General features: G+C 41.0%; 2 protein-coding genes across 6 annotated transcripts in view; one reads left to right on the top strand and one right to left on the bottom strand.

The window, feature by feature from the left end:
- SNRK (SNF related kinase) overlaps positions 1-15,515 on the top strand; it is a 42,803-nt gene extending 27,288 nt beyond the window's left edge. For all 4 annotated transcript variants that reach the window (XM_071561160.1, XM_071561163.1, XM_071561162.1 and 1 more), the window contains exons 4-7: positions 2,750-2,891; positions 5,777-5,989; positions 7,057-7,191; positions 11,679-15,515. In XM_071561160.1, the coding sequence (XP_071417261.1) occupies positions 2,750-2,891; positions 5,777-5,989; positions 7,057-7,191; positions 11,679-12,897 (1,709 nt within the window). In that variant the 3' untranslated portion in view covers positions 12,898-15,515. The remainder of the gene's footprint in view (positions 1-2,749; positions 2,892-5,776; positions 5,990-7,056; positions 7,192-11,678) is intronic.
- ANO10 (anoctamin 10) overlaps positions 5,423-26,575 on the bottom strand; it is a 154,999-nt gene continuing 133,846 nt past the window's right edge. The window contains exon 12 of one of the 2 annotated variants that reach the window (XM_071561166.1): positions 5,423-5,488. In XM_071561166.1, the coding sequence (XP_071417267.1) occupies positions 5,438-5,488 (51 nt within the window). In that variant the 3' untranslated portion in view covers positions 5,423-5,437. Of the gene's footprint in view, positions 5,489-20,297; positions 21,166-26,575 lie in introns of those variants that run through there. The other variant, XM_071561167.1, reaches the window with a different exon arrangement.

The raw sequence follows: 26,575 nt of genomic DNA, 5'->3' as shown, positions 1-26,575 counted from the left end.
CATGCAGTTGTCTTAAAAAATTATACCATTTGCAGCCGCACTTATCTGGAAAGGCACATGAGTACAGAGAGCAAAATACAGTAACTAGTGACACAAAACTCTGTTATGTGCCATCTAACCAGTAATTACTGTTTTATTTGTCCAAACATAGGGGTTGATTTTTAACTGGACATTGCATTATGGCAAACAGTAGTCTTTTTTTTTAATGCACTTAGAGAATCAGTTGGATTTTGTTTCTAAAAAGTGGTTTTTATTTTTATAAAGTAAATGTACATACATGTTTGTCTAAATAACTTTTGAAAAATTAAAACTGTTCCTGTTATCACATGTCCTTTCAAGTTGAAATATAGTGAAGTGTATGTATGGCCCAGAGAAGAAGCCATGTGTGTGAAATACAGACTAGGTTAGGAAACTGCCTTGTGACAGAAAATACTTAAGGATGTTCAGTATCTGCTCAATGTAGGCGAAACTTCAAGGTCTGGTAGAGTCTTCCTGTACATGATGATTTCATGAAGCTTCAGTTGTCGTCTTACTTTGATTGCTGTCCTTTCCTCAGGATTGTATTATTGGTTTTAAGCTTGATTTCTTAGAATATTGTTTTTTTCCTTCTGTTTAAACTTTCAATATGCTTATTTTTAACTTATACTTTAATTATTTTCCTCCCCTCCCTAATATTTTTCTTTTGGCTTAAATTTAGCCAATATTTATTGGTTTTTTTATAGCAAATGCAATTTGTCTGTACTAGTGAATCCTATGTGGACTCTTCTAAAATACTTCATGCCGAAAAGGTCCCATGAAACATTCTGTTCTGTTGTGGGGGGAGTGGTGAACAGAATAGTGGGATAGAGCATGTTAAAAAATAAATCTTAGGCAAAGTTAAAAATATGGGAAGGACACGGATAACCAAAAGTTGAATGTTCATAGAAGTGCGTAAGTCACATGTCTCTTGTGCTGGCAAAAACTTCTTGTAAGCAGTTGTGTGGTGGCAGATAGATAATGCACCAGAACTTTGTGGTTGTTTTGAAACTGAACAGCAGGAGAAAGATGTAGGTTTAAAAATTAAAGGTGGACCTCTTAGGTGAAAGTGCGTTTCTGTCTGATGAGGGTTTTTTAAATCCTGTATTCCGGAACATCCGCTTTGTGGCATCTGGCTGCCAAAGTATTAAAGCGCTTACTGAGGCTGTAAAGGTGGGGATAGTCAGGCTGAATTTGCAGGTGTACCTGATACGATGTCTGAGCCTCCAAATGCTCAGTACCTGCAGGATTGAGGCCCGAGCAGCAAACCAGAAATCCAATAATTGTCCGAGTTAAGAGTATACTCTTACTACAAATTAAAGCTATAAAGAAAATTACCATGTAGTGTTTCTGTTCCTCTTTCAGCCAAACCATATGAAGAATCGGTTGTAGCGAGCAAAATGAGTAATTGTTCTGGGGATGAATCTGTGTGATTTATGTTAGTGAATAAAACTGTAGCCATTTTTCATGTATTAAATGCATGTCAAGTATTTGATTGGGACACAGAAAGCAGGACGCGGCTGGGTGGGTGACATGGTGTGGTTCCCTCTGGCAGGCCCTGCAGCAAAGAGCTCTGTGCTCTGCTGCCCAGGCCATGCCAGCTGCCCTCCCCTTGACCTCAGGACACCACCTGCGGCATCATTCCCTCTCCTCAGCTGTCTGCTTGGGTGTACTGGGGGCAGATCTGGGAAATGCTAAGGATGGAACATCCAAAATTGCCACTGAAATTTCCAGAGCACGAAGTTGTAGCTAAAGTTTTAGCATGGCCTTTTTTCTAAGCATTTACTGGAGCAAGTGACTTATTTTTCTGTAATATGATACATTTCTCAATACTTATGCTTCCTGTCCTGAATGCAGCGAGACTCATGAAATATTTTCTTTTAGGCAGACTCTTAATAAAGATTTGAACTAAATATTAGCTTTTGCACTAAGTAGAAACCAACTACAGGGCTGCATGCCCTGAAGTGCTTCTTTTTCATCTTTGGTATGTCATTTCACTGGGGAACAAGAAAGTTGTTAAGTGTTTATTTTACACAAGCAGGAATTAAAAGGAAACAAGAAGAATCCCAGAGTGTAGTAGATACCACTGTTGTTATGTTTGGATATTTAAAAATAAAAAAAAAACCCAAACCCACTGCCCCCCACTTAGTGTCATTGGTATCAGAAGTTGGTTTTACATAAATTAAGTCCTTACTTCTCCTTGGAAGTAACAAATTTTAAAGGAATACACCACCCCCACTGAAGGAAAACCTTAGCTAAAACAGTCTTACTGAACTACGTGACTTTCTCTGTAATTTCGTACATCAAAGAGTAACACGTAAATAGTGCAGAGAACAGTTTATGCTACTCCTTAAGATGGGAATGTGCTTTGATTACAAATCTCTTTACTAACCTGTGCCTGTCTGTTAACAAAAGACTAACAAATTCTTGCCTTCTAAGTGACCAGATTATTTTCAGCTTTATCTAACACTGCTGTCGTCAAAGGTGTTAATGCATCTCAAACTGTTAAGCATCCTTGAAGTCAGGAATTCTGATTTTTTTTTCTTCTCAAAAACTATAGAGGCTGTCAAACAATGGACTACAGTATTTTGTACTTCAGTGGAATTGCAATTTCCAGAAGTAATGCTCATAGTAAAGAGTCATCACTCCAGTATGCATGTCAAGAGTATTTCGTGGGTTTGATGGTAATTATGTCTCTATCCTCAAAAGTTGGTTTCATTTGGGTTTTTTCCAGATATCTGGAGTTTGGGGGTCATCCTCTTCATGTTGGTCTGTGGACAGCCGCCATTTCAAGAAGCAAATGACAGTGAAACCCTGACTATGATAATGGACTGCAAATACACAGTGCCACCTCATGTGTCCAAAGAATGTAAAGAGTAAGTAGAGCACTAAAGAACTTGAAAGCATTCACAGAATTGGATTTTCACTGCCTTTGGGAGTTCCTCTTACCATATTATCAGTGGTATATCAAGTGTGGAATACTCCCTGATACTCTCATATCTCTCAGTTGTCATGCATTGTAAAGGATCAGAGAAGCTGCTCATTATGATTGGCTTTGGCCAACTCTGTTGCTGGACAAATTACCAGATGTAGAGAGTATTTTGTGGCAGGGGTAAGGAAGGTACTGCTTCCTATCAATTTCTATCCAAAACACATTTTGTCAAAACATACAGATATTGCACAGGGGGTGTTGCTCATCCCCTACTGAAATTGCAATTCCAAATCAACATTCTAGGCAATCAAGGGAGAAAAATATTCTGTCTGCAAATACAGTATGCCACTTGGGAATCATGATTCCTTTTGATGTGTTGATTTTCTGTAGTGTTCACTGGAGCTTTCTTATTTTTTTGCTATGTTCCAGTATTGTCCATATTTCCCTACTGGTTAATGACGTCTTCAGTCCTTTTAATGTATAGCCAGTTGCATCACTTAGGCTGTTTTACATTGTTTGCCTGGATTCTTAAATTTATAATAGAATATCTTTTCATCTTCAGCATGAAGGTCCAGATGCCTTTATAAGTGCTTGAAAAATTAATTTGGTCCAGTTAAAACACTAGGGCAGTGTCTAAATTCTGTTACCTGAATTTCATTTCTGAATGAAATCTGTTACAGCTGTGGTCATAGTGACCATTCCTCTATTCACTTGTCACCTGTGTGGTTGAGGAATCCAATGCATAACGTGATCCACACCATCCTGGCCTGTGTCAGCAACAGTGTGGCCAGCAGGACCAGGGCAGTGACTGTCCCTCTGTACTCGGCACTGGTGAGGCCTCATCTCGAGTGCTGTGTTTGGTTCTGGGCCCTCAGGAAAGACACTGAGCTGCTGGAGTGGGTCCAGAGAAGGGCAACAAAGCGGGTGAGGGGTCTGGAGCACAAGCTGCTCTTACAGAGTGGCTGAGGGAGCTGGGGGTGTTTGGCCTGGAGAGGAGGCGGCTCAGGGAGACCTCACTGCTTTCTGCAACTGCCTGTAAGGAGGATGTAGCCAGGTGGGCATCAGCCTCTTCTACCAAATAACAAGCGGTAGGACAAAGGAATGACTTCAAGGTTGAGATTATATATTAGGAAAACCTTCTAGTCAAGAACTGGAACAGGCTGCCCAGGGAAGTGATGGAGTCACCACCATTCCTGGAGGTGTTCAAAAACCATGTAAATGTGGCGCTCAGAGACAGGGTTTTAGTGGTGGACGTGGTGGTGCTAGTTTAGTGGTTGGACCCAATGCTTTTGGAAGTCCAACCTTAATAATTGTATAATTCTATGCCATAGCTGGTTTTCTTGTCTTGGCATTAGTGTCAGCATCTCCAGTAACACAGAAAAGCTGCTGTCAGCTCAAAGAGCTTAACATACAGGAAGAGGTTTAAAACACACAATACAGGAAGAGGTTTAAGGGAGTTCTTATCAGTGAACTGTATCGAATTAATCTCTTGAGATGCTGTATACTGTGCTGAGGCCAGGAAACTTGTATTTTGCAGCCTTTGGTTAATATATTGGCTAACACTAATTTGCTTAAATGTCTGTAGATCTGCTTTCTCTCCACAATGCATCAGTGATGGACCATCAGTTACTCAGGTCCTCTATAGGTTATGTTTTCTTAGGAAAAAGACTCTGGGAATGTTTAAACATCCTGCTTGGAGTGAAAGCATTTGTGGTTCAAGATGCATAAACAAGCTTAAAGCAGGAGGCACACGTGGTACGTTTGTGCAGTTTTACTACAGGTGTGGTTTAAAAAATAGTCAGATTAAGTTTGTTCTCTTTGTCATAATATTAACAAAAGCAAAAACTCAAGGCTCCCATGTCTCACCCCACCTTTCCTTTTGGTAAAGGCAGAGACCACAGCTAGTAAGAATAAATGTGACATCCTTTGTTAACTAGAATTTGTTAAGAGGGCTGAATTAACCTCCATTTTTAAATCCATACATCATCATCACACACACACACAAAATTGTAATGACCTTTGTAATTTGTGTGGCCTTGCAATTTGAAGGTGCATGGTATAGTGTAGTCAGTGCAACAGAAAGCTTTGTGTCAGAACTGGACAAGGTTTCATCGAAACCTTGGTGTCAAAACTGTATATCCATGTTCGTTGAACAAAGCCAAACATACCTCCCCCAAGGTTTTTTCACATATAGTAAGTGAACAGAGATGTGCTGTGCTTACCAAGTCATCTTTTTCTGTTTACTTGGGGAATTTATGAACTTCCTTTACAGCATTTGTAAAAACTCAAAATCAACCCATGAGTTGGTTTGTCACTACATCATCCCAGAGAGTTTGTTTGGTCTTTTTGTCAGTAGGTAGAACAGATCACAGTTTTTTCAAGGATCCTGAAGACTCCAATGTCTGATAGCGACTTCACAGTAAAATATTTCTGCTTTTTGCCATTCCATATTCTTGCTGACAGCAGCAATAATAAAAAGTCGCATTTCTGTCACTTTACCAACCAGCCAATAGGCCATCTGTGACAGTTCCCCTGTAAGACCTATTAAAAACAAACAAACCAGAAAAATCAGATCAAGGATCTAAGCAGAGCAAATGAAAACTGCAGTGTTTATGATATTTATAGTTTTTAATAGGTAAATTGTTTCATTTCAGCAATATTTGGAATGTCTTTGAGACTAAATAATTTCCCATCACATTGTTTACTGTAGATACCTCTAAAGATCTGTGAGCACTGACAGCAGAAAGTGTCTTCCTAATGGTGCTTGTACAACAGCTGCTTTTTTAAAACGCGAGTGCATTTTTGTTTAGATTTATTTTTCATTCACAGTCTAATTACACGGATGTTGCAGAGAGACCCGAAGCGAAGGGCATCTTTGGAAGAGATTGAAAACCATGCATGGCTCCAAGGAGTTGACCCTTCTCCCGCAACCAAGTACAATATTCCTCTTGTATCCTACAAAAATCTGTCCGAGGAGGAGCACAACAGCATCATCCAGCGCATGGTCCTTGGTGACATCGCAGACCGCGATACAATAGTGGAGTGAGTTGTCAGTTTGCTACATGCAGTGTGGTTTGTGCAGCTCTCATGTTTGATTAAGAGTGTCAGGAGAACCTGGGCACTTCGGTGATTAAATATCAGGCCATTCAGTTAAACAAAGTGTTAGTCTTGCTCTGTGACAGGATATTGTGGGACGAGGAATACTTAAATGTACCCAAACTTAGGAAAAACTTCACAAAAATGTGTTGGAATGGTGTTTAATTCCTGCAGTAGTTTGCCATCTTGAGTAAACTTAACTGCTTTGGAATCCATGCTTTTACTTGTGCTTTGTTTCTCATGCACATTTGGAGGTGATTCAGGCATTTTTCCCTCAGCATGTTTTTAGTGTACCTGAATATATGATAATTTAAAAAATTAATTTAAAATATTACTCCTTTTGTCTATATAATGGATAATAGTCATTGTCACTGAATGAACTTGCTAGAAAGCTACCTAGTTTCTTCTAGATTAAAAACTGCCAAATTTCTAAAATATTCCCAAAATTGAAAGAGGCCTTAAATATTTTTTCTATTTGTATGTGTTTAAGCTGGAAAAAACAGTTAGTATGTTACCATTGATGGAGAGAGGGAAGCAGCAGTCTCACTTCTTAAGCTTTAGCTGTATAATGGTGGCAGTCCTTTTAGAATGTCAGAGTGATTACTGGTTATGAATTTAATTTTACTATAAACTCAATGTGCAGCCCTAAAATTAATGGGTTTTCCTCCGTTTGTTCCATAATCAAATATTAGTACTTTATATTTGTATGTGGCAGTGGAAAGTCCATCATTGGTGCAGAACATTAATGAAAAGCATTTTTATCATTTCAGGAATGTAAAATAAAAAATAATTCCTTACTTTTTTTGGATGATGTGCCGAGGATGTCCTCATCCAACTATAGCTGAAATTACTAGACTTGTTGGCTCTCTGTTTTTAATAAAACTAAGACATGATTGTCAAAACATCAAGAATAGGCAGTTCTGCTCTGGGAAGCACAGCAGGCTGTGAGGTGCACGTGCAGTTCTCAGACCCCATTGACGTATGGCTTATTTAATGTCTTGTTCTTTCCTCAGGGCATTGGAAACTAACAAATACAATCACATCACTGCTACTTACTTCCTACTAGCTGAAAGGATCCTGCGAGAAAAACAAGAGAAGGAAATTCAGACCAGATCTGCAAGCCCCAGCAACATCAAAGCTCAGTTCAGGTGGGAATTTAGAAATCTAAATGGCTTTTGGGTTTTTTTTGTTTTGTTTTGGTTTTTTTAACTTGGCTTAATGGGAGTATTATTGAATTTGTCAAGCACTGCTTTCTTAAAAACAGTAAAATACTTACTAATTGCAGATTTTTAAATGTATTCAGAGTGCTTTGGACACTTCAGAAGCTGTTCAGAAATCAGTTACCAATAATAGTTTCAATTCCTACCATTTTCAGGAAATGACTATTCAGTTTGAAGTCTGTACCTGAAGAAGCAAGTTTCACACCTGCTAAAAAAGGGCTTGTTCACTGACCTTCAGTGTTGTGTAATATCCCTGGAGAAAGTTAGTTGCATAATCCATAAAAATGCTGATGGAGAATTAGTTATAAATGGGAAGTCGCTCTAAATTTGACCTCTAGGTTATGTTCTTTTTCCTCTCTGCTGATACGCCTGTTGTCTAAGCAAAACTGTTGAATTTACTGCTTTAATCAGTAATTTAAAGATATTTTCTTTTGTTTGACAAAAACATGATTTAAGAAACCTTATAGTAAGGGTCCCTGAGATTTTCAAAGCTTCAGCTTGTTGTGACACAGTGAAATTAAAAGGAGCAGTGGCTTCTGTGGTTGGTACTGGTATGTTCAACCACTCCATTTCCTCTGCCAACAGGTATCAGAGCATCCCATATTTTCAGTTACAGCAGTATGTGCTTTAAAAAAAAACAAAACTTCAGAAAAGCCCCCAAAACCAAATACAAGGCAAATAGTATTGTTTCCACTTGCACTATAATACTGGAGGATTCAAAATTTGAGCAGTTACTTTTCTTAAGCATTGTGTTTTTCATTTAATGAGTTAAGTGTTAGACTGTGGCCAGGAATCTCCTGGGATTTGATCAAATATTCATTGGCCCATCTTGACAATGGTTCCAGTGAAAATGGAGGATGTGCTGAGGCATTTCCATTAACACCTGCCCTGTAACCTCCAGGGTTTTCAAAGTTGCCCTTTTGGGTTTTGGCAAAATATTATTGGTAACTGTTATTACCTGATCTCTTAATGAGAAAAGAATATTTAAGTGTTTGTGCTGATGTTTAGAGTTGCTAACTCCAGCAACACCTTCTTGTGTTACCTCTCTGTGGGATTTAGAGAAAAAGACAAAATAACTTGTTCATTCCAGAGGTTTCCTTGTGCAACTTCTATGCAAGATCACATGTGAAGACACTTAATAGGAGTAATCATAGGGACATAAATGCTGTGGTGTCCTTCAGGTGCAGAGTTGTATTTTCCTTGGCCTAACTGATAAAAGGTACTACTACTTCAAGTTAAATCTAGAAAAAATGGATACTTGTTATAAATGAAGGACACATACTTTGGAAAATGGGTTAAAGTCTCCATTGGTTGTTACCTTGGATTTAGGCTGAGATCTTAGAGGCATCTCTTCTGAATACCTGTCTGTCTACCTGAGTTATGAGTTGTTGTTCTATAAACACTGCAGTGGTTTTCAGTATCTGTGTCATCTCCAGGTGAGAATGCACCCTGAAGGGTCATTCACTCAGTGGTCACTTAGGTAGGAAATTTTATTCTAGGTGGTTACAAGTCCTTCAGAAGAGTTATTGTTGCAGGCATCGAAGGGCTGCCTACAGAGCCTCAGTGCTCTGGGGCTTGATGTTACAGAGCTTAACCCTCCTCAAGGGTAATACTGTAACTTTCACTTAGCACCTCTCTCATGATGGATCATCCTCTTATTTTTATGTCAATTTCTTTGAAAAAACAAATTCAATCAAATGTGTTTGAAATAATTTTTTTATAAGTAATACTTAGTATTAGAGGAAGACCTGAAGATTACCGTCAAATGGAAGTTTTAAAACTGCAGAGTCTGCTTTTAAATTGTTTGGGGTTTTTTTCAGCATCAGTGTCACTCTTTCAGTAGAAGAGCAGCTCTAGTTATATAAGGAACTGGAGCAAACAAGTTCTGTGAATCTAAATGTTTGTATGAATTTGTGAAGTTAGAGTAGTTGTAGCCTGCTCTAGGAGCATGAATTTTCTTTTCATGACAAGGACTTATGTACAAACTCAGGAACCCTAGCTCTTAACAGTCCCAGCAGCTGTTCCTTGCCTCCATGATGTTCATAAATTCAAAGTGTTTCTACAGAATGACCTCATGGAAAAGACAACAAAGTAGTCCTTTATTGTGATTTTGAGAAGTCAAGAGATTAAAAAATTTTAAAAAATTTAATTTGCAACCTGGAGCTTCTCTTCTGTCCCACACTCCCTTCAGGCCCTCTGGGAATAAGGGAAGAGGCGGAAGGGAAGGAAGGCTAACGTGGGCTGCTCTGAGAGATAAACACGCTGTAGTGAGGGGGCTCATTGCCTGGCAACTGCAGTGCTGTGAGATACTAGATTGGCCCTTTATTTTGACAACCACAGAACTCCTTTTTTTGCTGACAAACCAGTCTGTTCTTAAAGCATGGTAAATTCCTGAAAGTTTTAGATCTTCATTTTCTGTCACATTTGTAGTTATGTTTCTAATTTATTTAAGTCCTGTTTGTTAATTACAGACAGTTGTGTTTAAAATACGCAGCAGAGCCCCAGTCATCAGGAAACTGGGTCAGTGGCTCCCAGTGCTCCTGGAGTCAGTGGGGCCTGAGGGAGGTGCCAGTGGGGCACACCAAGCAGGAGCACAGCCTGGGCTTCCCTTCTTGCCTGTACAGCGTGGCTCGGAGCTGCTGGCTGTGCTGCCTCCCTCCAGGTATTGCTGCTCGCTGGAGGGAAACCAGCAGCTCCCAGTGCTGCCCTACCCAGGGAATGGAATACACAGGCTTAGGTGGGTGCACGGGCAGCCAGGTCTGACTGTCAGAGGGTCCTGGTGGGTGTTTCTGTCACTGGTTGGTTAAGCAAAACCAGTGCCAGCGGTTTAAAACAGTCTGCAGCTAGGCTTGATGAGTTTAAAGTGGGCTTTAATAAAACCCTTCTCTTCAAATTTCATACAATTTGGGAGATAGTTGTCAGCAGACAACTTCTTGTAGACAAGAGTCTCACACCTCAGGGTCCTTTTCTATCCAGTCATTACAGAGGGAGACTTTAGCAAGTGCAGTCCTGCTCCACCAAAGAGGTGTCACCTTTCCCTCTTTCTTCAGCTTGAGCTCCCAGCATGGCAGAGGGCAGGAATCTGGTGTGATCCTCCTGGCTTTGTGTGCAGGCTGGCCAGGCAGATACCTGGGGTCACACCTGGTGTGAAACATTCTCTGCTCCTTCTCCCGCTTTCCTCCTCCCACCTGTTTCTAAACTGGGCTACAAAGTCAAGTAGCCCTTTCTTCTGGCACCCACAAAATATGGTTGGGAATGTCTTGTAATATGCTGTCCATTACAGAGGTGTGAACAGCTTTTCACACATTCTGGTAGAGTATTTTTGTTTCATAAAGTTAAATGATTGCAAAGCTTTTAAAATTTGAGAGGTTAGAAAATACTTGGTCTCCACAAGAAATGTGGGGCTTATGCTGAGTGAAGCAATTGAAGAATTATTCAGTGTTAAGGTGTTGGTCTGTAGGTGTTGGTCTTCTGGATTAGGCTTTCAAAATAGGGTAAAGACTGACAGTCTTTGTTCTTAATTTATTCTGTGTGTATTAAGGGAAATTTACAATATATGGTAAGATTTAAAACTATAAAAATCATTAAATAGTAGTTTAGATAATGGAGATAAGACATTCATTGTTAACTGATTCACACTCATTTAGATTAAAGCTAACTCTAGTACAGTCATACATTTTCAGCTTGGAGTCACAGTTTATTCAAGTGTCATGTTCTTTAGCAGCCTGAGTCCTGAATTCATGCAGCTGCATTATCCCAGTTGCTCAGCCAAGGACAAATAAATGTATGATCTCAGTTCACGTGTGCTTAAAATTAAAGGGAACTTTGTAGAATAAAGCTTGGTCTGAATGAGACTTACTGAAAATGAGAGAATGTTTCTTCTGACTCACCCTTTCAGTTATGAACTCATGTTAATTCTAACTTAATTTTTATATTAAGAATACTGGGGGGGAGGGGAGTAACAGAAGCTTCAGATTAAAAAAGTACTTTGCAATACTATCTTATTGAAGTTGTGCTTGAATCAGCTTATACCTTCCTCTCGGTTCTGGTGGTGCTGTACTTACCGCAGAATGTTTTCTTTGACACACAATTATTTCAAGTTTTTTATTGCTTAATTCATTTTCTGAGAGCAGTGAAATCCTCCTTTGACAGAAACCAACATAATTTCAAAACTATGCTCTTGTACACATGATGTTCCTTTCAAGTAGCAGCATTTCTAAAGGAATGCACATTTTCTGAGAAGGTTTCCATTTGCTCAGACACTCAGTGCTGTTGTTTACAAACATGCCACTCAGCAGGCCAATTTGTGTGGTGGTACTTGTGCTTCTCTGGTGCAGATCTTACATTTTCTCACATGTTCTGAAATGCTTTCCATGATTTAACTTCTTGTTTATCCTTTATAATTGTTTATGTAGGCAATCGTGGCCAACAAAAATTGATGTCCCTCAAGATCTGGAGGACGACCTCACAGCATCTCCTCTCTCCCATGCCACTGTTCCTCAGTCCCCAGCTCGCACGGCTGAGAACGTTCTCAATGGCCACAGGAGCAAGGCCCTGGGGGATTCGGGAAAGAAGGAAGATGTGCCTGAGCTGGCCGGGCCGGCGCTCTCGGCTCTCCCATCCGTGAGCTTAAAACCCACTACAAGTGGCCGCAAGTGCTTGTTCAGAGTAGAAGAAGACGAAGAGGAGGATGAAGAAGATAAAAAGCCTATTTCTCTTTCTACTCAAGTTGTTCTGCGTCGTAAGCCTTCAGTTACAAACCGTCTCACTTCAAGGAAGAGCGCACCAGTGCTTAATCAGATCTTCGAGGAGGGCGAGTCGGATGACGAGTTTGACATGGACGAGAACTTGCCGCCAAAGCTCAGCAGGTTAAAGATGAACATCGCCTCGCCCAGCACCGTGCACAAACGCTACCACCGGCGGAAAAGCCAGGGGCGGGGCTCCAGCTGCAGCAGCTCCGAGACGAGCGATGACGACTCGGAAAGTAGGAGGCGCCTAGACAAGGACAGCGGGTTTACTTACTCCTGGCACCGTCGGGACAGCAGCGAAGGGCCGCCTGGCAGCCAGGGAGATGGTGGTGGACAAAGCAAACCAAGCAATGCAAACGGGGGGGTAGACAAAACGACCCCAGGTGATAACAGCAAAGGTGGGGGGAGTCCCTCGGGTAGCTCCGGTGGTGGCACCAACACCACTTCGGGTTCCACTCGGAGATGCGCTGGATCCGGAAGCTCGATGCAGCTGTCATCCAGAAGTGCGGGGGAACTGGTTGAAAGCCTGAAGTTAATGAGCCTTTGCCTTGGTTCACAGATTCATGGCACCAAGAAATACATTATTGATCCTCAAAACAATCTGTCCTTTTCCAGTGTAAAAGTACAGGAGAAATCAACATGGAAAATGTGTATAAGCTCCAGCGGAAGCGCAAACCAGGCTTCGTCACTGGGCAGCCTGAAATTTTTTTCTGACCAGATGTCAGACACAACAAATGAATTGGAACGAATAAAGAACAGGAACTTGAAAAACAATGTGCTACAACTACCTCTCTGTGAAAAGATGATATCTGTGAATATTCAGCGGAACCCAAAGGAGGGGCTGCTGTGTACCTCCAGTCAGACCAGTTGTTGTCATGTCATTTGACAATGACCTGACTTTAACAGCTCGATCTGCTTGGCAGCATCGTTCTTCTTGGTCAGAGCTGTGAACACCTTGTCACGGACCCCCTTTTATTGTCTTAAGATTTTTAAGTGGGCTTTGAGCAGTTATTTATTACACTTTTAATTTTGTGTTTGCTTGATGGTATGACAATGCATGGTCTTTGCATGCTGCTAGCCAATATGTTTTTCTTTTTCAACAAAACAGAATATTTTATTGTGTAAATTTTTACATTTATAATTTTACTATGGAAGATCTGGATTAAATTAAAATAAATATCTGGATCCTAATGTAAATGAAGCACTTAGCAGTTTCATGTTCTGCACTTAAACTAGAGAGAGAGGCTTTTGTTTGCTTGTGAAATGTTAATTCTTGTTCTGACCTGTGATAACTAAAACATGTGATATGTGGCATACTTCTATGTGTCTGAAACAGAACCAAAGCAATAATGTTTTGATGCTGAAAACTCTTCAGGGAGCTTTCAGATGTTCCAAGGCTTGTGCAAAGCAAAGATGCACTGAAAATTAGTGATCTTGAAATATGATTTTAAACCCACACCTATTTGTCTTAAGCTATGATACAGATAAAGTTGTGGCTCAAAAATCAAACCGAAAAGATCTTGTTTTGCTAGAGGCAGTTTTCTTTTTAAAAAAAGGCAAGTAGATTTGTAAGGCAGCTTTCTCCCATAGAAATATGTTAATATTACAAGCAGACAATCTTTTTTAATATAACAAAGGTAAATTATTAAGTCTACTTCTGAGTTTTTAACATGCTAACTGAAATGAAAATAAAGTATTTGTATGAATTACTTTTGTTAGTAGTATATCATAACATTTAATATTTTAGGTTTCTACCTTTTAAACCCTCTCCCTTGTCCTCTCCTTCCCTTCCTGAGATTCTAGAAGGCAATAAGGGATGGAAAACCTTTAGGTAATTGGATTCACATTGAAATTGTTCTTGTCATTTACATTTTTGTTATTATTACTCTTTTTATGACTTAAAAGACTGCTGTTGCCCACATGCACATCACTTATTTTCTCTCAGTTCTAACGCTCTTCACAGTCCATTTAAAATAGCCTGTAGGAAAGTGTTTATTTCACAGCTCTCAGCCTTCCTGTTGGGTTTCCCATCGCCATGGCAAGGTCTTGACTTAGACTATTTCTGTACAAAAGGATACTTTGACCAGATGAATTAACTTTGTGGAATTTTATTATCTAGAATAAAATATATTGCAGATTCCTAGTTTTGGGAAGGGCAAGAATGTTTTATTTTTTCATGCTGTGCACTGGGTCTTCTAAGCAATGCTAGTGAAACTGGGGGTACTATGTAGCAGCGCCCTGGGCAGACTTTGGGTGTCCCAGAGGAGTTTTGTCACTGTAGAGCATCTTGTAACACTTGCAGAATGGTCAAATACAGGTTCCATGTCTGCTGAGGAGGGAGCAGAGCACCAAAGAAGGGCGGTATGCTTGGCCAAGATGTCTGCAGCTCATGACAGCTCTTTTGACTGCTAAAAGACTTCAGAGAGTCTGAGTTGCATGGGGTGTCCTTGACCTTCCTGATGAGCCCACCCAGGGCGTTCTGCTTCCTGAGCAAGGCAAAGGATAAATGTTTTCCTTCTTTCAGTTTTGAAACTCGAGTTGCAGTTTAGTTAAAAGCTACAAGAGTAGATGTGTGGGTGAAGCCATAGAACATATTTGCTTGAAATTTTTGAGCAGGGATCTTACCAAGGGCCAGAAATGAGATGTGTGGTTCACAGACAGTGAGCGTAACATCCACATAGGAGAAGAGTTTATAAAGGGCATTGGCAATAAACTTTATTTGTTGCAGCTTTTTTCCAAGTATTGTAAATATTCTTTCCTGATATTATGTACAGCCTTGGAATGGCACCTTTTAACTAACTCCAGGTGTATTTTGTTTCCAATGTTTTTATATACGACTGTATATATGGTGCTCACTTTAGAACAGCAGTGTTGACCATTTATGCTGCATAGTTGTATTATAGCCTTATAGTTGTGTGTGGCTGGTTGAACCTCTGGGTGTACAGATGTGTTTGTCTGAGTGGTGTCCTTTCCCCAGTTGTTGATAGGTGAATGATTGTGCATGTGGTGTACGTCGTATTATGTCGTCACGTAAAAGGAAGGGCGAGAATAACCACTACATTAAGATAATATTGGACCAAACTATTTAGAGCAAGTAAACAGTTTCTTGTACCCCTTAACGTGTCTTTAAGAGTTGCATATAGTTACAGTAGTGTATAAAGTAAATATTGTGGAAAAACAGTTAGTCTTGTATTTTCCTGTATGTGTGTATATAAATATATATAAAAAATGTACCTCTAGCAACTTAATCTGTATTTAAGATGTGACAATCTTGACACAGAATTTTAAGAGTAGCAGTCTAACTAAGCAGAATTAATGAACAGAAGTATAAAAATCTCTCACCAAGAAAGAATCCATGTATGTGTGTTAAGAGGGTACAGAAATATCAGCTGATCTTATTGCTTCCAGCAATGTTTGGCTTTTCATTGTATAAACAATCATGGTGTGCGACAGAAATGGAAAATCCAGTTAATAAAAGCGATCTCCTGATTGATGCATAACGGATGCCTTGCACGTGGATGCGGTTTGTTTCTCCTGGCGTTCGGGGTATCAGAGCAGTGCAGGCACCTGCAGAGAGCGAGGTGTTGGTGCTGCAGGTGCCCACAGCCCCCACAGTGCAGCGGTGGGCGGGTTCACGGCCTGCAACAAATCCAAACAGCTGTAGAAAAGTCAGCTTAGAGTTGCCTTGCAAGAATCCAACTTGGTGAGTAGTTGAAAGATAATTTGCGAATTTCCGGTTATTCTCTTGCATAGATCAAACTTGTTCATTTGGGCTTTGTCACAGTTGGCATCTGCCAGAAGAGCTTTTGTCTAAAGGCTGAGGTAGCTGTTCCTTAGGCAGGACTTCAGAATGGCTTAAACACTTTGGTAAACCTGACATGCCTTTGTTCAGTGGAGGACACGTGTGCTACACCTGTGCAGCTTAACCCCTCTGAGCAGCTGGTGCTCTTTGGCAGCTCCGGACCACAGGACATGAGGGGTTTCCGTCTCAGGTAAAATGTTTGCTCTGCGTGTGCTCGGGTCACTCAGAGGAGTCTGATCTCAGCCCTCACAGTCACGGGAGGGCAGGGACAGCTCTCCTAGCCCTGACATCCTTCTTGGGGGAAGGAATTTGTTTCAGTGCTCTCAAGCTGTCTTTGTTAAATGGACGGATGGGGTGTATGCCATATGTATCTGCACAGGTGCTGTGTGAACTAGACTTTGTGAAGGTGTGAGTTGAAGTTTACCAGTGTAAATAAAATGTTTTTAATCCAAACTTAACCCAGTACTGTTCTTTGCAAATAGGTAGTAGTAAAAAAGTACCAACATAAGCTATCACTTATGAACTGCTGTGCCTTACGGTGAGATTAGGAGAGTGATGCTCCTCACTGCTCTCCTTTTTCCAAGGTCCTCTGAGAGGCAGTTCAGGCTGAGGAGGGGGCAGCAGTGCCAGCCTACTTTGCCCACCAGCACGTGCAGCAGTGCAGGGCACAGGGCTGCCTGTGAGTGAGTGGATTCTGACTTCATGCACAGCACCAGTTCCACCTCAGAGGTGTCTGTGGGGGCCTGTGGTTGGATCAGCTCAGCACTCCCTGTGCTGCTGCAGAGATTTAATATGGAGCTTCTGAGCTCACTGCTCCTGGGACACCAACTAACCAGCCAGAGAGGTATGGACACGGGAATTGATAGCATCTAACGGGCTCTGTAAACATATGCCATTAATGTCGCTTTGTGCCTGGTTCTCAGTGCAGCTGGGACTCACTGCTGGTGAAGAGCTTTCCAGCTCCAGTCAGTGCAAAACAGGGTGGAGGGGGCAGCAGGCAACTCACAGGGCTGTGAAAGGCGTAACAGATGTTGTGCTGCTCTCCAAGCAGAACTGCAAGGCTAAGCAATAACATTGCATTAGTTGGTAGATGCAGGTCAGATTTCTTTTCATGGCAGATTTTTTTTAAAGGGTTTTTCATTAGCAAGTACAGGAATGTGCTAGAAGTTACAGGGAAATCCCAGTGCACCTGGCTGGCAATAAGCAGAGAATGGGCGAACTGGAATTTCCCAAACATTAGAGACAAGCCAGCCACACTGACAGCCTTTGCCATGGTTAAGGTTACGTGAATGAATCAGAACTGATGTGTCTGTCACTAATTCCAAATTATGACTTGCTTTCAATAAAAGGTGTTTGAGTAATAACACTTTAACATGACTGTACTTGGGAAAGCATCACTCACCCGTTCAGTTGCCAACTGGCTGCAGCCAGTGTGTCGCCCCCACTGAAATGGCATCCATACAGTGTTTGAAGGGACAGCTGGATTGCCCTTCTCCAGAGCAGTGTCTCTAAAACTGTTTTAGCTGTTTCTTCCTTGAAGCACAGGCTTTGGCTATTCAATTTTTTTTTAAATTGTAATTACTTGCAAGAGGTTGACTCAGTTTGGTCTATGTGCAATGACATCCATTTCTATAAGTCAAGAACCCTGCATTAGTGACAGAGTAGAGTCTTACTACAGTAGGGGTAAAAAAAAAAAGGTGGCATCTATTTTCATTTAGTGGAAGAATTACATTGTATTTGGAGAGCCTGAGAAGCATGGGGAGGTTGTATGGACTTCATGAGGCTCTCTCAGATGTGTCATGTCAGATCTCAACAAGTAATTTCAGGAAACTCTTGTGTAACATCTTCCTCTTTCCTCCCTCTCACTATTCTCTCTTGAGAAACAGGGGCCTGGGGAGGCAGGCCAGAAGGATCTGATTTCTCTCTCATGCCCTGAGCCTGGGACAGCCTCAGCTCAGCCCTGAAGCCCTGGGAGCCAGGAGCTCCTACAGCAGGCCCAGCATGGCCCTCATCACGCTGGTGATGGCAGAGGCTGTCACTGCTGCTCTTTACGTGGAGCAGGGGGTGCAGAGACCCCTCCTCTCCCGGCATCAGCACTTGGGGCTGTCAGCTCCAGCCTGACACTGGCACTCACCCCTCCAGCTCTGGGGAGAGGCATGGCAGAACTTTCCTGAGGAAAGCTTGTGGTAGTAGTAGGCATGGTTCCCACAGGCTTTGTTTATATCAATAAAGAAGTAAACCCTCAGTTTCTCTCAATGAGATTCAAGATCAACTCCCTCAGGTTCAGGTAGGCTAAAATACTTGCTTGCTTACAGAGGAGCCTTTCCTCTTGTAACAGTCCCAGTGTTTTCCTCCTCTACTCAAGTTCATGGGAGGTGAACAGTAGAGATCTTGAGTCAGCAGATGCCTCTGGGCCACACAATTAGACCTCTGGCTCACAGTGTACCTGATGAGAGAATTTTTGTATCACCAGCAACTGATTTTTGTCCTCCCTTCTCCTTGTAAAACAGCTTTCTTGGTTGTTACTGTTGCTGCTAAGGAGCTGTGTAAAACCCAAGTCTTAACAGATAGGTACTGGCTACTCCCACACAGTCATCTTCCCAAAGGGGATGCCTCTGGTCTCCCTTGGTTTCTCCCTAAAGCTTGAGACCAAAGATTAACATGTTCTATTGCTTAGACTCAGGCACGGCAGAACTGCCCTGCACCCTTGTCTGTCAGCCTGCACTCCCAGAAAGCCCAGAGCTGTGTGAGACTGTGCCATGGACCTTGGGAACAGACATTCAGATTCCACAGCTTGTGAATGGTGGTTAGTGGTAAATACCTTATTATTTCTAATATCTTCATCTGACAACTGATTTTGGTCAGTAAGTTTCATCCCTGGCATCACACAATTTTTACAGATGCACCTACAGCACAAAGGAAACAAACACATTCAAGGGCCCAGACAGAAACTGTTTTCTCTAAGTGAGAAATGAAAATAGATGCCCTCATGACTACAAAAGAAAACCAAAAGACAAATCAAAAACAGTATCAAACAGTATGAAACACAGAAAACCCTCCTCAGTAGAAGACCAAAGAGTTCCACTGCAGAGGAATAAGAGTAAAATTTCAATGCAGTGACAAAATATTACTTGGCAATATAAGGGTACATTTCTCAGTGTGTGCTGTTTAGGACAGAACCATCTGTGATGCTAAAACAGGAGGTCCCCCAGTATCAGGAACAAACTTTAATCCCTACAAAACAAAGCAATCCCATAGTTCTCACTCACACAATGGAAGGTCATTATACCAATTAGCTTTAGATGGAGAGTCCACCTAAAGAACAGTATTATCTTCAGTGATAGATAAGGAAACTAAACAGAAGTGATTTGGCAAAGGCAAGGGCCAACAGTTAATATTACTGATGTCACTGAGTACTTGAACCTTACTGGAGACTTTCCTGTTAGTCTACAGAAAACAGGAGAAGAAATGGACCTTACAAGGGAAACCACAAAGTCAGTTTTGCAGACATTGACTTACTTTTTTTCACGTGACTGCAGCTGAGACAGGACAGGATTCTCTTTTCAACCCATTTTAAGAATTATTCCAGACACCTGGCAGAGCTGCCATCAGCAAAACAGCCCCAGCACCAGTTAATAGACCAGCAGATTCCCTTCAGAAGGGCTATGACAAGCTCAGAAGAACATTCTCCATCAGAAACTGGTGGATTTTTCTTCTCCTGAACTGCTCACTAAAAAACACTGACTAGGCAGTAAAAACCTGAACAAATGTGAGCAACTTCAGACCAAAGAAGGCAAAAGGCTGCAAAGCTGAGGAGCTTTCATGGAGAACATGCTGGTCCCCTCCTAAAAAAAGCTTTCATTTTGGGATCTCTCCAGCACTAGATGAAGGGTGACATACTCCCCCCCTCCCTGCTTTAGAGATCCCCCAGGGCAGAGCCTGTGCAGCCACAGCCCTGCTGCGGCTTCCGAAGAGGCTGCGGAACAGCAGCACCCCAGGAGACACCCCTGAAATAGCAGCAGTGTGGGGGACTAACAGTGGGAGAAGCAAGAACAGAGACAGCAGCTGTAACACGGGTTTGCTGCTCTTCCCAGGGGAACAGAGTCGTTTCTTACTGGGTCGTGCCTGCAGAGCTCGAGAAATGCTAATTTTAAATTCAAGACAAAATATATTATTTTGGCTTAGTTATATTACTCCACTCTGGGGACCCTGTGGCAGAAATCTGGAATGTGCAAAGTAGGCAAATACCTTAATTATGGCAGCAGCAGATTTTTCCAAACAAAATTCCAGCAAGTATCACATACAGGTAAGTTACATCTACAAAAAGTTAAGGTCACAGCAGCCAAAAATAAATGGTCCCAAGGCCACAGGAGCAAACATTCTAGGTTTTGATCCTATTACTGTCAGAAAACAATGAAACATTGGGAAAAATCACCTTTCTGTGATATACAAGTGAAAAAAACCCCAGATATTCACTACTCAAGTACTGGTATATCAACTGTGACCTTTAATTGATCTGTCCCTGCCAGTTCATTTAATAAGAATATCCATTCATACAATACTGCAGTACAAGATCCAGCAAAGTGATACCAAAATCCAATGTAAATTAAAAAATAAATACACTTCATAAATTACTGATCAGCAATCTGACTACTACTGAATGCTTTTTACCCAGCTTTTGAAAAGGTTTTAACTGGAGCTTATTTAAGGAACCAGCACACAGGAGTATATAAGGCATACTCTATGATATTTATGTTCAGCTATTTCTCAGATCATATAATGGAATATATGTTTGTTCCCTAGGCAATGTATAAAATATTTAAATTAATTTGCTATGTGCACACAGTAGCTAATATGCAAGTCTTTGAAATAATACAGGATTATTAGCTAAAGTAATAAAGGAACAAAAAGGGTGATAACCCCAAAGGGACAGTACACTGTCAAATAATAGTCTACTTTTTTTCCCTTCAGAAAGTTGCAGCTGCAAACTCTATTTAGCTTCTGGATGCTTCCTCACAGGCTCTGTTTTCAATCACTCAAAGCACAGTGAGTCTGGTGGACTTCAACCAGACCTGGCATAAGCTGGAGCGCTTTATTTGGTGTTGACTTTGCAAACAATTACATACGAGAAACAAAGAGAGCGGGAGAAAATACAACTTTTTACAGTGTCAGGCAAAGATTATTTACCAAGTTTCACATAAGCAGGTGCCACCTACTCAGTAGATGGTGGAGCGCACCGAGAGCCACATCCCCACAAACCCAGGCTCGAGCTGTGCCCGCACTCATGTGACCGCTTTAGTCATCCTCATTCCTCCGTGTTTACTCCAGTGACTCCGCCGCCAGCTGCATTTGCTGCGGGAGGAGAGAGAAACGGAGAGAGACACTGAGGACAGCGGCAGCAGCAGGAATTACAAAACCAGCAAGACTCCAAAGCAGGGCATTTCTGAATCCTACTGAATAATAAAACCACACACACAAAAATAAAAGAGCTTGAGCTCTGGTACTTAAAAACAAAAAAACACCAGTCTGTTACAAAAGACACAATTTTAGCAGAGGCATTGCTTTTCCACCAAAGACTTAGCAAATGACAATGCAATTTGTATGTTAATTCTTTTTGTGATGAATAATGCCTTACATAAACCTCATCTGGCCTTAAATATTTAAGCTTTTAAGGGATTTTGAAAGGTCAAGAAACTCCCAACAGGTCACTGCCCCCATTTCCCATTGCAACAATCTGTTAAATGTTACTCAATATTCCTTTTTTGTTCATTTACTTTGTTGTTGTTAGATTGAACAAAAACATCCTGTGATATAACAGAGGTAGCAGACTGCTATGGCAACATATATTCTTTCCAATCCTGTTAACCGATTTTGTTTTCATTATCTTAGCACGTCACCACAAAGATCTCCATGTGAAACCAGGATAACAATCCCAGGTGTCAAAAATATCTGCTGAGAAAGAGAAATCAGAGCTGCTCTGTGAAGCTTCTTGTTAGAGAGGATGTTTCATAACACAGAAGTTACAGAGGCAACAACAGCAGAGTTTAAATTGTGCCAAAAGCATCTCACACACCACCTGGGGTTGTCATCCACTGTCTTGCAATGCCTGGAAGGCTGCAACCACCGTGATATACTAAGCAATAGTTACAGTGACTTAAGTCCCCAAAGCAAAAGACTGAGAGACAACAGTCACAGGAGGGAGTTGAGATGGAGACCAGTCCACAGGACCATGTGAAGGGCAGAGCAAGGAGCTGCTCAGCACTGCTGAATTTACGAGGCCGTGGCTGGTGCCCAGCATCACTGCCCCCTTTGAGGCAATTCGGCGGAAAAGGAAAGAAAAAGGCTGGGCATGAAAAAAAGTGAGTGATCATGTGAAGAAACAATTTCTGCAGCTTCCAGCTCCTCATCAGTTGTGTGGTTTCTGTATCATCTCCCCAGCAGAGAATGGACACTTGTGCTGAGCTGGAGTTCTTTCTTTTACACTTGTATTTGATTTTATACAAATGGCCCAGAACACAGGAGCTGTTAAGAGAGACAAATACCAAATAATGCTATAAAAGAAAATGGAAAAGAGGAAACTGCAATTAGACACTTCCATTCCATACTTTAGCACAGCACCTTCTACCTTTACTTTGCTGCTAGTCTGTGCCTGAACCCATTCCAAAACACTACTCTGCATGATAAAACACACCTGTAACAACTCTTCTTTACTATTTTTATCTGTATTTCCATGCCATCTATAAGTGAAGTAAAATTAGTCTGTGATACAAATATTTATATGCTTCTCCATAGCAACAGTGCAGGAAAACAGTCACAACTAAAGGCTGGAATACAGATTCCTCTTTGGAATCCTGATTAATTTATTTAAATAAATGCCTGAATAAAACTACAGCAACTTAAATAAAGTGACCTTTTCCTCCAATTGTAAAATTATAAAAAAGATACAGAGGACAGCAATTCCATTCAGTTCTTGATTCAAATTCAAATCTAATTTTCTTATTTTAGAATGACTTTCTTAAATTCTGAGTGGTGTTGCAATTGCATGGGATTGATGAGGAATGCAGAAAACTGGAAAGGTATTTTTATTCTCTGATCTCTGCAGGGCTTGCCAAAGTCTGGAAAAAACCCAAGCACATGACTGTTAATGATGACTACATGGTAACCTGCCCAAAACTCTGTACAAGCAGGACTGCTGTAATTTAGTTTTGAAGGCCCTCCCAATTTTAACTGAGCTAATCTTATGCTAGGATTCTCTTATGCTGGCAATCTTATGCTAGCATATTTAAAATATATGATATGAGCAAACAAATTTCCCAGCTTCTTGAGTGGGCCAGTGAGTAGAAAAACCTCTTAAAATAGCTTCACATGCTGGCATAGCACACAGAGCCTGGGCAAAACCAGTCCAAATGCAGTCACACATATTTCAGGGAATGAATCATAAGCCATGTGAGAACTCCAAGAGCTGTGTAATTAATTTATTCTTTATAATTTCTAATACCAAAACATTTTTGGCAGTACCTGGCAGCAGCAGGCTCCCTAAGAGCAATCACTTTAGCAAGAAACAAGTGGTGCTGCTCTTGAACAGTGGGACTTTTTGCCAAGTTTGGGCTGAAGAATTTTTAAATTTTCTTTTACTGTGAAAGGAAATGTTCTGTTTTAGTGGGAAAATATTTCTCTAAGACTACATCTGGGACAGGGAGTGTATTTTTGTTCTCTGATTCTGTGAAAGGAAACTGATGAGGTGGTACCTTTCAAGATGACCTTTCCCAACAGCTTCACTGACAAACTGAGGGACTGAGTTAACTACTCTTCCATCAGAAAGACAATTCTTTGTACGCTTTAAACAGTATTTTAGAACTATAGAAAAAGAGATACTATAAACTTCTCGATCTACTTTTCAAACCTACTAATACATAATGACAAACAAAGCTCAGTTGAGAGGTATTAAAAGCCTCTGCAAACTAACCAGAGGCACAGTTCAGATATGAGCTGGCTCAAGAAACCATTCTTCATTTATTATCAGCTGAGAGTTAACAGTGAAAGGTTTGTCCTTACTGGTCTGTTCTATGGAGCATCCTCAGTAGCCTAAGCAGGCAATACCTAAGGGAAGGATGTGTCTAAACTAGTATTAGTTTACTTTAGTGGGGATACAGTGTTGTTTATTCTGAAATTCTGTTGTTCAGCAATGTTCTGAATATTCATCTGCTGTAATTCAACAGATTTGCCATTTCCATCTTATTAAGTTTAAATTTCTTTGTAAAGCAGATGTAATATAATTAGACAGTACTTTCAGGAGAAAGAGCAAAAAACCTTCAATATGGTTTACAAATAGGTTTTATCAATTACTTAGATTTCCCTACATTTCAACATTAAATTTTCTGAAAGTACTTTAGCAAAACATAACAGATACTTTCACACCACAAATAGAGTTGCACACCAAGCATACAAAATCAGGCCACTTCCTTTGCAGGCTCTCACAACCAGAAACACAAACTTTAGTGCACAGGGTGTTGGCAATCATAACTCTCCACTTTGAAGGCCTGTGGAAGTCTGAATGTGTGACTTAGTGCTATGAAAAATACTAAAATACAAAAATAAGCAGCTACACACATGAAATAACAGATATAACAAATAATACACAGCATCACCACAGAGCTTAACTACAGCCAAGCCCAATGAGCTGCTGAGGTATTTACCACCAGCAGTGCTGGGGCTTGGTTCAAGCCACAGCTTCACTGGAAACCCAGTCCCTTCTGCAGTGCATGAGGAGCACCATGGCCCTCCTTTCTCTTCCAGCCCTGTGCGCAGTGCCAGGGATGAGGAGATGCTCTGCCCCTCACTCTGCACAGCAGGGCTGCTCTGAGCAAGGGCACTGCACGTCCCGGCCTGTGGCTTTGTGCTGCCCCCACAAACAAGAGGCCTGTGCTGCCTCTCACAAACCCTGTCCTGTACATCCACCTGTGACCTTCTTTCTGCACCAGAGGATGGCACAGAAAACTCAACATTTCTGCTGCACCAGGGCTGGCTCCACACACACTCATAACCTAACCAAACACACGCACCTTTCCTTTATGGTTTCTGTGGGACAGCCAACATTTAACAGGCAGCTAACAGTCTCTTCCAGTTTAATGTTGATTTATCGCCCTTGCTCAGCTCTGTGTCAGATGCTTAGAACACTGCTGTTTGCCAGTTATGCTCAGTCCTGGGAAGCCAGCCCCTACCTACTCTTAATTTTACCAGTGTGTGTTAATGCCAACTGACAATTCAACCACAACTTGAGGAAAACAACTTTAAACAATAAAAAGCATAAAAAATGAAAAACAATGAAACCGGGACCTAATGACTCACCAGCTGGGTGCTTTTCCATATGTGTATTCAACATACACATATATTTGTTCATGTGAAGAATGGACATGTAAATAGCCTATATTAAATATAAGAAGACATAAAGGCAAAATTTTTTATCAGCAACTTCGTCTTCTCATTTTCCTGTATACACCACACAGAACAACTCATGAGCAGTTAGAATGTGTAGTGTTACATAGTATCTTTCCCACTTTCTAAAATTAATTATAATGTGAAAAAATGACAGAGACATATATATTAAACCATTATTTCCTAATGGTGTACAATCACAACAAGGGCAGTTTCTTGGCCCTTGAGCTGTGCTTGAGAACTGCATCAGCTTAATCTGTACCAGCCAGTCATAGAAGAGGAAAATTAAAACCCATTTCAAAACTCAGTAAGGCTCTTCCATATCTAGTATTTTATTATGTGTTAAAGTTGAAAAACTTATTTAACAGAAATTTGTTCCCACTGATTATAATGGTGGAAAGTTGTCATAACTTCTTATCTAGATTCACAAACCTTCCCTCAAGGTTTCCATCTCTGGCATTGGACACCCTGTACATGGAATGGCATTTCAGGACTGCAGGCTCGGGGTTACTTTTAAGCCTCATTTCTGACTCTAAGCAGTTTTTCAGCAACCTGTTGGTTACCTCAGCTGGGGATAGTAACAGATGCTTCTTTACAGTAGTAATAACCAGTCCCCATAGTAGTATAATCCTGTTTACAAATCCCAGGACCACACAACCACCCTGTAACACTGAATGCTTATTTTCAGTTAAGTCATCCAGCATAACCCTTCAGTCTTCCTGAAAGATGTGATGCTGCAACCCACTGGAAACAACTCTCTATAAAGGAAATCCACACATGAGCATTAAACAGTCAAAGGCAGATTTTTGATAAGGAAAAGAATTTTAAACTGAAGATAACACAGAAACAAATGCTGAATTGCCACTCTCATGAGGACTTTGTAAGCAATTACAGTAATTTAACTTTTTGAGGACTGAAAAATTACCAAGCACTGCACCTATCACACTCCTTACTTCTAGGTTGCACCTGGAATATTGTGGCTAGTTTTGGGCCCTCCAGTACCAGAAGGATATTGATCAACTCCACCAAGCACAGCCATGGAAGCCAGGATGGCAGGTAGCTAATGCATCTGCCCTGTGTGAAATGGCTGAGACACCTGACAATATCTACACAAAGATCAGCAAGAAGATGGAATCCGAGTCTTTGCCAAGGTGCACAAAGTGGTCATTAAAAAATAAGAAAAAAAACCTACAGAAAACATTTCACTATAAGCACAACTACACACTGCAGCAAAGGCCCAGGGAAGTTTTGTAGTCTGTGTCCTCAAAGGTTTTCTAAGACCTGATAGGGAGAAGGAACACCCACCTATCCCTCCTGAGGTCTAAAT

The sequence above is a fragment of the Pithys albifrons genome, chromosome 7 (genome assembly GCF_047495875.1).
Source record: "Pithys albifrons albifrons isolate INPA30051 chromosome 7, PitAlb_v1, whole genome shotgun sequence".
NCBI classification, from domain to species: domain Eukaryota; kingdom Metazoa; phylum Chordata; class Aves; order Passeriformes; family Thamnophilidae; genus Pithys; species Pithys albifrons.
The sequence above is the reverse complement of the archived record's forward strand: the minus strand, read 5'-3'. Positions and strand labels throughout refer to the sequence as shown.